This window comes from Salmo trutta, chromosome 8, assembly GCF_901001165.1.
Source record: "Salmo trutta chromosome 8, fSalTru1.1, whole genome shotgun sequence".
NCBI lineage: Eukaryota > Metazoa > Chordata > Actinopteri > Salmoniformes > Salmonidae > Salmo > Salmo trutta.
In genome coordinates this window covers 47,808,372-47,821,235 of record NC_042964.1, presented here as the reverse complement: position 1 = coordinate 47,821,235, position 12,864 = coordinate 47,808,372, and the positions used below count along the sequence as shown (strand labels likewise).

At 43.2% G+C, this 12,864-nt stretch overlaps 1 protein-coding gene across 3 annotated transcripts in view; it reads left to right on the top strand.

The window, feature by feature from the left end:
* LOC115199132 (leucine-rich repeat and guanylate kinase domain-containing protein) overlaps positions 1-11,382 on the top strand; it is a 40,933-nt gene extending 29,551 nt beyond the window's left edge. For all 3 annotated transcript variants that reach the window (XM_029761722.1, XM_029761721.1, XM_029761723.1), the window contains 4 exons: positions 147-235; positions 1,327-1,446; positions 8,959-9,119; positions 11,152-11,382. In XM_029761722.1, coding sequence (XP_029617582.1) covers positions 147-235; positions 1,327-1,446; positions 8,959-9,119; positions 11,152-11,315 — 534 coding nt within the window. In that variant the 3' untranslated portion in view covers positions 11,316-11,382. The remainder of the gene's footprint in view (positions 1-146; positions 236-1,326; positions 1,447-8,958; positions 9,120-11,151) is intronic.
* The last annotated feature ends 1,482 nt before the right edge of the window (positions 11,383-12,864 follow it).

Genomic DNA, 12,864 nt, shown 5'->3' with positions numbered 1-12,864 from the left:
TCTCTGGGCCGTAGGAGCTGGCCTCCATCCACAGACACAGCATCATGTTTAAATACTGTATCTCTCTCTCTGGGCCGTAGGAGCTGGCCTCCATCCACAGACACAGCATCATGTTTAAATACTGTATCTCTCTCTCTGTGCCGTAGGAGCTGGCCTCCATCCACAGACGGCAGCAGCTGGTCAGAGAGGCTCTGATGGGGAAGAGTCCCAGAGCCTACACCCAGCTCTTCAAGAGGTACACTATACCGTACCACTCAGACTTGATTGGAGTGTTCACTTCAAATCAACAGCTATTCTAGGCATCAACAGCCTCTCCTGTTGTCCTGATTGGCCACATTTGACCCTGATGTTGAAGTGGCAGGTTACAAGGGCATGTGGTAGAATGGTGTTGTATTGCATGCCAACAGCAGAGGGAGCTAGAGAGGTCATGGTGAAAAGTGTGTGTGCGTGCGTGTGTGCGTGCGTGCGTGCCCTCTCAGTTAGGACCCTTGCTTCTTCAAAGACTGATCCAGTAAGTCATTGTACAGCTCTGTTCACCAAATACCAATGCTGTAGATTTAGCCAATCAGCCATCTCCTCTCATGTTCCAACCCAGAGCTATTCTCTCTCTGGTGGACCTGCTCTCCAATGGACCGGAACTCATATGGCTCGGTAATCAGCTCTAACCACCCACAAGGGTGGTGTGTGTGTGTGTGTGTGTGTGTGTGTGTGTGTGTGTGTGTGTGTGTGTGTGTTAGGAGTCCAGTGTGTGTGGTGGAGTAAAGTTCACCCCGCTGCCATTCACACTCATGCTGACAGGACATATACTCTAAGTCAAGTTCTGCATAATGTCTCATGTTTTACTGAGACTGTGTTTTCAGATGCATGTTGGGCAGGATGGTCACCTTCAGAACAGAACAAAGTGTGTGTGTTTATATTTTGTGTGTGAGAAACGCATACAAACATCTCTTGAGATTTAAGGTAGTCAGCGATGCACGGTGTAAACAGCAATATCAGGCCGACTTCTGCAACAACTAGGAGTATGAATCACAAGGCCCCATAGCTATCATGTTGCGTGAAGTGCATCTGTGCACATGAACAGATGTTTATTGTAAGTGCTGCGTCTTGCATCGCGCTCCGCTGCAATATCCTGCTGCTCCTGGCAACCTCATCACTGAGTCTCAGTTTAAAGTGATAGATTTCATATCAGGTGTTGTTTAGGTATAACGAACCTCTGCATATCACCAATGTGTTGCAGCTACAATCTCTTACCAAGCTAGTGACACTATCATGTTGACGCTATCATGTTATGACATGTTATGTGTAAGATTTATGTGTGTCTCCCAGGTGTGTTCACACAGCTCCATCATCATTGGCCTCTCAGACGCAGCGGGACCCCGCCCTCTCATCCCCCATGATGCCTAGAGCCAGCCATGACGGACAACACAACCACTCAGAGAATAACAGGTCTGTACCCAACACACACACACACACACACACACACACACACACACACACACACACACACACACACACACACACACACACACACACACTATTATAGTCTCAACTTGTATAGTCTCAACTATATCCACTGCTGTTGTATTTATATAGTATAGTCCTCTAGGGGACTGTCTAGCATCCACTGTAATGCTGATCTTTATTATTTTCTAATAGACTGAAACGTACCAACCTGCACAGTTCCAATCTATATTATTATGATTGATCAGGAGCAGTGCACACACTTGTGTTAGTATTCACTGGCTGAATGTATGTACTAGTATTCACTGGCTGACCTTATGTAGTAGTATTAACTGGCTGACCTTATGTAGTAGTATTCACTGGCTGACCTTATGTAGTAGTATTCACTGGCTGACCTTATGTAGTAGTATTCACTGGCTGACCTTATGTGTTAGTATTAACTGGCTGACCTTATGTATTAGTATTCACTGGCTGACCTTATGTAGTAGTATTCACTGGCTGACCTTATGTACTAGTATTCACTGGCTGACTGTATGTAGTAGTATTCACTGGCTGACTGTATGTAGTAGTATTCACTGGCTGACCTTATGTAGTAGTATTCACTGGCTGACCTTATGTGTTAGTATTCACTGGCTGACCTTACGTGTTAGTATTAACTGGCTGACCTTATGTAGTAGTATTCACTGGCTGACCTTATGTATTAGTATTCACTGGCTGACCTTATGTACTAGTATTCACTGGCTGACCTTATGTAGTAATATTCACTGGCTGACCTTATGTAGTATTATTCACTGGCTGACCTTATGTAGTAGTATTCACTGGCTGACCTTATGTAGTAGTATTCACTGGCTGACCTTATGTAGTAGTATTCACTGGCTGACCTTATGTAGTAATATTCACTGGCTGACCTTATGTAGTAGTATTCACTGGCTGACCTTATGTAGTAGTATTCACTGGCTGACCTTATGTAGTAGTATTCACTGGCTGACCTTCTGTAGTAGTATTCACTGGCTGACCTTATGTACTAGTATTCACTGGCTGACCTTATGTACTAGTATTCACTGGCTGACTGTATGTAGTAGTATTCACTGGCTGACTGTATGTAGTAGTATTCACTGGCTGACCTTATGTAGTAGTATTCACTGGCTGACCTTATGTGTTAGTATTCACTGGCTGACCTTACGTGTTAGTATTAACTGGCTGACCTTATGTAGTAGTATTCACTGGCTGACCTTATGTATAGTATTCACTGGCTGACCTTATGTATTAGTATTCACTGGCTGACCTTATGTACTAGTATTCACTGGCTGACCTTATGTAGTAATATTCACTGGCTGACCTTATGTAGTATTATTCACTGGCTGACCTTATGTAGTAGTATTCACTGGCTGACCTTATGTAGTAGTATTCACTGGCTGACCTTATGTAGTAGTATTCACTGGCTGACCTTATGTAGTAATATTCACTGGCTGACCTTATGTAGTAGTATTCACTGGCTGACCTTATGTAGTAGTATTCACTGGCTGACCTTATGTAGTAGTATTCACTGGCTGACCTTCTGTAGTAGTATTCACTGGCTGACCTTATGTACTAGTATTCACTGGCTGACCTTATGTACTAGTATTCACTGGCTGACCTTATGTAGTAGTTTTCACTGGCTGACCTTATGTAGTAGTTTTCACTGGCTGACCTTATGTAGTAGTTTTCACTGGCTGACCTTATGTAGTCATTTTCACTGGCTGACCTTATGTAGTAGTATTCACTGGCTGACCTTATGTGTTCAAGAGCTTCTTCTTTACTGAGTTCTCGGGTAACAACTCCACACCATCTGGGGGCAGGTCTCTGTACACCTAAACGTTGATGGATATCTGTCCCTGCTAATGCCTCCTCCCTGTGTACACTGGAATAACCATTAACACAACTTACGACTTACTCCGGGGAAATAAGCATTTCTATGTATTCAGCATGTATGATAGCTAGTCATTTATTAACGTACAACCAACAGGGAGTATAGGTTTAACCTCTCTAGGGTAGGTGGCACCAAATCGTCCCACCTACGTAACAGCCAGTGGAATCCTGTGGCGCGTTATTCAAATACCTTAGAAATGCTATTACTTCAATTTCTCAAACATATGACTATTTTACAGCATTTTAAAGACAAGACTCTCGTTAATCTAACCACACTGTCCGATTTCAAAAAGGCTTTACAACGAAAGCAAAACATTAGATTATGTCAGCAGAGTACCCAGCCAGAAATAATCAGACACCCATTTTTCAAGCTAGCATATAATGTCACAAAAACCCAGAAGACAGCTAAATGCAGCACTAACCTTTGATGATCTTCATCAGATGACACACCTAGGACATTATGTTATACAATACATGCATGTTTTGTTCAATCAAGTTCATATTTATATCAAAAACCAGCTTTTTACATTAGCATGTGACGTTCAGAACTAGCATACCCCCGCAAACTTCCGGCGAATTTACTAACAATTTACTAAATTACTCACGATAAACGTTCACAAAAAGCATAACAATTACTTTAAGAATTATAGATACAGAACTCCTCTATGCACTCGATATGTCCGATTTTAAAATAGCTTTTTGGTGAAAGCACATTTTGCAATATTCTAAGTAGATAGCCCGGCATCACAGGGCTAGCTATTTAGACACCCAGCAAGTTTAGCCTTCACCAAACTCCGATTTACTATTAGAAAAGTTTGATTACCTTTGATGTTCTTCGTCAGAATGCACACCCAGGACTTCTACTTCAATAACAAATGTTGGTTTGGTCCCAAATAATCCATTGTTATATCCAAACAGCGGCGTTTTGTTCGTGCGTTCAAGACACTATCCGAAAGGGTAAATAAGGGTTACGAGCACGGCGCATTTCGTGACAAAAAAAATCTAAAGATTCCATTACCGTACTTCAAAGCATGTCAACCGCTGTTTAAAATCAATTTATATGCCATTTTTCTCGTAAAAAAGCGATAATATTCCGACCAGGAATCTGCGTTTAGGTAAATAGACGAAAGAAAATAAAGCACGGGATCGACTCGTGCACGCGCCTAAGCCCATTATCCTCTTATCGGCCACTTGCCAAAAGCGCAAATGTGTTTCAGCCTGGGGCTGGAATGACATCATTCAGCTTTTTCCCGGGCTCTGAGAGCCTATGGGAGCCGTAGGAAGTGTCACGTTACAGCAAAGATCCTCAGTCTTCAATAAACAGAGACAAGAAGAACAAGATCTTGTCAGAGAGGACACTTCCTTTAAGGAATCTTCTCAGGTTTTTGCCTGCCATATGAGTTCTGTTATACTCACAGACACCATTCAAACAGTTTTAGAAACTTTAGGGTGTTTTCTATCCAAAGCCAATAATTATATGCATATTCTAGTTACTAGGTAGGAGTAGTAACCAGATTAAATTGGGTGCGTTTTTTATCCGGCCGTGTAAATACTGCCCCCTAGCCCTAACAGGTTTTAAGGGAGGAAGTCCCTCACATTACTGCCACTAAGTAATTTTCTTACCTATTTTCTTGTGACCTGTAAAGTAGTGTTGTTATGCTTCTGATTTAGTTGAAATAGCTGTGCCATTCCAGCAACTCTATTTTACTGAATAACTTCTTTAATTATGGATTGAATAGATCTTTCCAAAATCCTCCTCGTTGGCTTTGGATTTAAATATAGTCTAACGGTCTTCGTCATCCTCAGATGAAGGGGAAGAGAAATCAGACCAAAATGCAGCGTGGTAAGTGTTCGTCATTTTTAATGATAAAACTAAACACTAAATCCGACAAGCAAAACAAAAGAACAACCGAACAGTCCCGTCAGGTGCAAAACACTAAACAGAAATGATCTACCCACAAACCCCAAAGGAAAACAGGCTGCCTAAGTATGACTCTCAATCAGCGACAACGAAGTACAGCTGTCCCTGATTGAGAGCCACACCAGGCCAAAACAAAGAAACACAAAGCATAGAAAAAAGGACATAGAATGCCCACCCCAACTCACGCCCTGACCAACCAAAATAGAGACATAAAAGGGTCTCTTAAGGTCAGGGCGTGACATATAGGTGTGGGAGGTGTTTTAGAATGTCCTTGGGTAGTCAGTTATTCATAGCAACCAATCCATTAAAAAACCAAGATGTTCAGAAGAATGATGTCTGAACCTATCCCAAGGCAAAGTCCATGGAATGACATACCTAATGACATACAGTGGGGCAAAAAAGTATTTAGTCAGCCACCAATTGTGCAAGTTCTCCCACTTAAAAAGATGAGAGGCCTGTAATTTTCATCATAGGTACACGTCAACTATGACAGACAAAATGAGAAAACAAAATCCAGAAAATCACATTGTAGGATTTTTTATGAATTTATTGCAAATTATGGTGGAAAATAAGTATTTGGTCACCTACAAACAAGCAAGATGTCTGGCTCTCACAGACCTGTAACTTCTTCTTTAAGAGGCTCCTCTGTCCTCCACTCGTTACCTGTATTAATGGCACCTGTTTGAACTTGTTATCAGTATAAAAGACACCTGTCCACAACCTCAAACAGTCACACTCCAAACTCCACTATGGCCAAGACCAAAGAGCTGTCAAAGGACACCAGAAACAAAATTGTAGACCTGCACCAGGCTGGGAATACTGAATCTGCAATAGGTAAGCAGCTTGGTTTGAAGAAATCAACTGTGGGAGCAATTATTAGGAAATGGAAGACATACAAGACCACTGATCTGGGGCTCCATGCAAGATCTCACCCCGTGGGGTCAAAATGATCACAGGAACGGTGAGCAAAAATCCCAAAAGCACACGGGGGGACCTAGTGAATGACCTGCAGAGAGCTGGGACCAAAGTAACAAAGCCTACCATCAGTGCCAGACGTGTCCCCCTGCTTAAGCCAGTACATGTCCAGGCCCATCTGAAGTTTGCTAGAGAGCATTTGGATGATCCAGAAGAGGATTGGGAGAATGTCATATGGTCAGATGAAACCAAAATAGAACTTTTTGGTAAAAACTCAACTCGTCGTGTTTGGAGGACAAAGAATGCTGAGTTGCATCCAAAGAACACCATACCTACTGTGAAGCATGGGGGTGGAAACATCATGCTTTGGGGCTGTTTTTCTGCAAAGGGACCAGGACGACTGATCCGTGTAAAGGAAAGAATGAATGGGGCCATGTATCGTGAGATTTTGAGTGGAAACCTCCTTCCATCAGCAAGGGCATTGAAGATGAAACGTGGCTGGGTCTTTCAGCATGACAATGATCCCAAACACACTGCCCGGGCAACGAATGAGTGGCTTCGTAAGAAGCATTTCAAGGTCCTGGAGTGGCCTAGCCAGTCTCCAGATCTCAACCCCATAGAAAATCTTTGGAGGGAGTTGAAAGTCCGTGTTGCCCAGCGACAGCCCCAAAACATCACTGCTCTAGAGGAGATCTGCATGGAGGAATGGGCCAAAATACCAGCAACAGTGTGTGAAAACCTTACAGAAAACGTTTGACCTGTGTCATTGCCACCAAAGGGTATATAACAAAGTATCGAGATAAAGTTTTGTTATTGACCAAATACCAAATAAATTCATTAAAAATCCTACAATGTGATTTTCTGGATTTTTTTTCTCATTTTGTCTGTCATAGTTGAAGTGTACCTATGATGAAAATTACAGGCGCTTCTCATCTTTTTAAGTGGGAGAACTTGCACAATTGGTGGCTGACTAAATACTTTTTTGCCCCACTGTACAGTGCATTCAGAAAGTATTCAGACCCCTTGACTTTTTCCACATGTTGTTACGTTACAGCCTTGTTCTAAAATGGATTACATATTTTATTTTTCTATCAATCTACACACAATACCCCATAAAAACAGATTGTTTGAAATTTTAGCTAATTCATATAAAGCAAATTAACATAACTTATTTACATAAGTATTTCGCTATGAGACTCAACATTGAGCTCAGGTGCATCCTGTTTCCATTGATCATCCTTGATGTTTCTACAACTTGATTGGAGTCCACCTGGGGTAAATTTAATTGATTGGACATCATTTGCAAAGGCTCACATCTGTCTATATACAGTAAGGTCCCACAGTTGACAGTGCATGTCAGAGCAAAAACCAAGCCATGAGGTGGAAGGAAGAGCTCAGAGACGAGGCACAGATCTGGAGAAGGGTACCAGAAAATGTATGCAGCATTGAAGGTCCCCAAGAACATAGTGGCCTCCATCATTCTTAAATGGAAAAAATTTGGAACCACCAAGACTCTCTTCCTAGAGCTGGCTGGATCGAGGCAAAGATGAACGGAGCAAAGTACAGAGAGATCCTTGATGAAAACCTGCTCCAGAGCGCTCAGGACCTCAGACTTGGGCGAACGTTCACCTTCAAACAGGACAACGACCCTAAGCACACAGCCAAGGTAACGCAGGAGTGGCTTCAGGACAAGTCTCTGAATGTCCTTGAGTGGCCCAGCCAGATCCTGGACTTGAACCTGATCGAACATCTCTGAAGAGACCTGAAATAGCTGTGCAGCAATGCTCCCCATCCAACCTGACTGAGCTTGAGATGATCTGCAGAAAAGAATGGGAGAAACTCCCCAAATACAGGTGTGCAAAAATATTTTACCAATTTTAGAATAAGGCTGTAACGTAACAAAATTTGGAAGAATTCAAGGGGTCTGAATACTTTCCGAATGCACTGTACCTAATGACATGACCTCAATTAACTGGTACAAATTTAGCCCAGTTTTCATGGCTATAAAAGATCTCGAAGTCTGCATGCTTAGGCCAGTTTGCCTTCAACACAGACTGTCTGATACCACCTGTATGGGATATGTTTTACCTGTCTCTCTCTATGGGACATATTTGACGGAGGAGTGTCTTATCGCTGATGGCACTTTCCATCACTTTCTCTCCTCAAGTATCTGGGTTCACATCAGAATATGTTCCTGACAGCCCTATGAGAAGGAGGGGTTGTGTCAGTGTGAGACTAGACTGGGACAGAGCCAACCTGCCAATGAGACTTTAATACTGTGTGTCAGGTTTCTACCAGTCTATCTACTGTAACAGTAATGTACATACACACACTTGGCAGCTCCATTGCTTTCTCCTTTTCACTTGTCTTTATTATTTCTCTGTGTGTCTCTCTGTCTGTCTCTCTCTCTCTGTTTTACTCTCTCTCCCTGTTTTACTCTCTCTCTCTCTCTGTTTTACTCTCTCTCCCTGTTTTACTCTCTCTCTCTCTCTGTTTTACTCTCTCTCCCTGTTTTACTCTCTCTCTCTCTCTGTTGTACTCTCTCTCTATCTCTCTTCCTCTCTCTGTTTTACTCTCTCTCTCTCTGTCTCTGTCTCTCTCTCTTCCCATGATTTTCTCTTTCCCTTTCTCTCTCTCTCTCTCTCTCTCTCTCTCTCTCTCTCTCTCTCTCTCTCTCTCTCTCTCTCTCTCTCTCTTCCCATGATTTTCTCTTTCCCTTACCCTGTCTCTCTCTCTCTCCCCTCTGGTATCAGCTCTGATGACTCCCATGCTAGTTCTGGCCTGTCCATTCCCAGCTCAGCAGGGGCCTTCTCAGAGACAGCAGGGCCAGCCGGGTGTTCAGACCTGGGCTTGGACACAACCGTGGAGCCCCTGGATGTCTCCTCTCTGGGACACAACCTGGACATGCTGAAAGGTGACTTACTGCATACGACTCAACCAACAGCATACGACTCAACCAACAACATCCCACATCCAGTGTATGCATGTGTGAATGCTAAGTTAAAAATGAGAGTGCTACAAATCTTTTTAAAAGCGATGAGACACGTTTTTTTTCTGATCTTAATCTCCTCTCGTTTTGACCAATGACTGGCTCCCTCTCTGTATCTGTCTCTGTCTCTGCCTTTCTTCATGTCTCTCTCTCTAGCAGGTGGACATTTTGTCATGACACTTATTGGGACTGGTTCTGATACCTTCCTCTACCTCATAGAACTGTGTTGGCTAGTCATCAATCTGTTTCTCTCTGTTCCCTCAATACTTTCTAGTGTGATCCTCTTGTTCTAGATGTATGATAATATACAGTTGAAGTCAGAAGTTTACATAGACTTTTACAACCACTCCACAGATTTCTTGTTAACAAACAATAGTTTTGGCAAGTCGGGTAGGACATCTACTTTGTGCATGACACAAGTAATTTTTCCAATTATTGTTTACACACAGATTATTTCACTTATAATTCACTGTATCACAATTCCAGTGGGTCAGACATTTACATACACTAAGTTGTCTGTGCCTTTAAACAGCTTGGAAAATTCCAGAAAATGTCATGGCTTTAGAAGCTTCTGATAGGCTAATTGACATCATTTGAGTCAATTGGAGGTGTACCTGTGGATGTATTTTAAGGCCTACCTTCAAACTCAGTGCCTCTTTGCTTGACATCATGGGAAAATCAAAAGAAATCAGCCAAGACCTCAGAAAAAAATTGTAGACCTCCACTAGTCTGGTTCATCCTTGGGAGCAATTTCCACATGCCTGAAGGTACCGCGTTCATCTGTACAAACAATAGTACCCAAGTAGAAACACCATGGGACCACGCAGCCGTCATACCGCTCAGGAAGGAGACACGTTCTGTCTCCTAGAGATGAACGTACATTGTTGCGAAAAGTGCAAATCAATCCCAGAACAACAGCAAAGGACCTTGTGAAGATGCTGGAGGAAACAGGTACGAAAGTATCTATATCTACAATAAAACGAGTCCTATATCGACATAACCTGAAAGGCCGCTCAGCAAGGAAGAAGCCACTGCTCCAAAACCGCCATAAAAAGGCCAGATTACGGTTTGCAACTGCACATGTGGACAAAGATTGTGCTTTTTGGAGAAATGTCCTCTGGTCTGATGAAACAAAAATAGAACTGTTTGGCCATAATGACCATCGTTATGTTTGGAGGAAAAAGGGGGAGGCTTGCAAGCCGAAGAACACCATCCCAACCGTGAAGCATGGGGGTGGCAGCATCATGTTGTGGGGGTGCTTTGCTGCAGGAGGGACTGGTGCACTTCACAAAATAGATGGCATCAGTCAGGAAGTTAAAGCTTGGTCGCAAATGAGTCTTCCAAATGGACAATGACCTCAAGCATACTTCCAAATTTGTGGCAACATGGCTTAAGGTCAACAAAGTCAAGGTATTGGAGTGGCCATCACAAAGCCCTGACCTCAACCCTATAGAAAATGTGTGGGCAGAACTGAAAAAGCGTGTGCGAGCAAGGAGGCCTACAAACCTGACTCAGTTACACCAGCTCTGTCAGGAGGAATGGGCCAAATTCACCCAACTTATTGTGGGAAGCTTGTGGAAGGCTACCCAAAATGTTTGACCCAAGTTAAACAATTTAAAGGCAATGCTACCAAATACTAATTGAGTGTATGTAAACTTCTGACCCACTGGGAATGTGATGAAAGAAATAAAAGTGGAAATAAATAATTCTCTCTACTATTATTCTGACATTTCACATTCTTAAAATAAAGTGGTGATCCTAACGGACCTAAGACAGGGAATTTTTACTTGGATTAAATGTCAGGAATTGTGAAAAACTGAGTTTAAATGTATTTGGCTAAGTTGTATGTAAACAACTCCCTAGATATACCGGTTATGGATCCTCTCTTTATATATGAAAAGCACAAATCTTTCTAAGTATTAGTAACTCATTGGTTGTGTACTTGGTTCTCCCCCAGATCAAGTAGAATCTGGCCACACTCCTGATGCCCCTCGCCACGGCTCCGAGCTTCTCTCTCCGGGCGCCACCACGGCACGCCCAGGCTCCAACGCCAAACCCATCCTGCCACCTATCCTGTCCGGACGCAAGACCCCCGGACCCAGCCCTAGCCCCAAACCCTGAGACAGGAGAGAGAGGGAGAGGGAGATGAAGAGGTACAGGAGACAGGGAGAGGAGGAGGAGTGTAGAGGTACAGGAGAGATGGAGAGGAGGAGGTGTGAAGTGGTACGGGAGAGGAGAAACAAGAAAGAGGGAGAGGAGGGGGGTGAAGAGGTACAGGAGAGAGGGAGAGGAGGCATGTAGAGGTACAGGAGAGAGGGAGAGGTGGAGTGAAGAGGTACAGAAAAGAGGTAGAGGAGGAGTGAAGAGGTACAGAAGAGAGGGAGAGGAGGATGAGTGAAGAGGTACAGGAGAGAGGGAGAGGAGGAGGAGTGAAGAGATACATGAGAGAGGGAGAGGAGGAGTGTAGAGGTACAGGAGAGAGGGAGGGACAAGTAGATGCTCTTAAGAGTTAAAAGGTCACACAGAGATTGAACAATGATGGACACATTCACCTGACTTTTCTGAATAAAGATGTACCTGTGTGTTAGCTGGTTCAGATGGAGTCATTCATTCACTAATAATATAGTCACAGGATAGAATAATTGGAATGTAAGGACATTACACCAAATATAATGATTCCCTGCTTCAACTTGACTCAAACCAAAACATACATTATAATACATTTAGTCAATGGCATGTGCCAAACTCTTGACTTCTCAGTCATGCTATTGGGCTTCCGAGTGGCACAGCGATCACTGCATCTCAATGCTAGACGCGTCACTACAGACCCTGGTTCGATTCCAGGCGGTATCACAACCGGACGTGATTGGGAGTCCCATAGGGCGGCGCACAATTGGCCCAGCGTCGTTAGGGTTTGGCCGGAGTAGGCCATCATTTTTTTTTTTAAGAATTTGTTCTTAATTGACTTGCCTAGTTAAATAAAGGTAAAATAAAAAAAATATTGACTACATTATCTATTGTTGTTGCTATAACCGGTACTGCAATGAAGAAAGATATCCTGGACAGTCACTCATTAATAAAGATGATTCATTAAGAAGATATACAGTATAATAAGAGAGATAATTGAGCCGTTCTTCAATCGCTGCCAAAGGGTGAGTTATCTGTGTGTTCTGTTTTAGGGCAGGGCTGGGTATCTACTGAATAAGGGTGAGTTATTTGTGTGCTCTGTTTTAGGGCAGGGCTGGGTATCTACTGAATAAGGGTGAGTTATTTGTGTGCTCTGTTGCAGGGCAGGGCTGGGTAACTACTGTATAAGGGTGAGTTATCTGTGTGTTCTGTTGCAGGGCAGGGCTGGGTATCTACTGTATAAGGGTGAGTTATCTGTGTGCTCTGTTGTAGGGCAGGGCTGGGTATCTACTGTATAAGGGTGAGTTATCTGTGTGCTCTGTTGCAGGGCTGGGTATCTACTGAATAAGGGTGAGTTATCTGTGTGCTCTGTTGCAGGGCAGTGCTGGGTATCTATTGTATAAGGGTGAGTTATCTGTGTGCTCTGTTGTAGGGCAGGGCTGGGTATCTACTGTATAAGGGTGAGTTATCTGTGTGCTCTGTTGTAGGGCAGGGCTGGGGTATCTACTGTATAAGGGTGAGTTATCTGTGTGCTCTGTTGCAG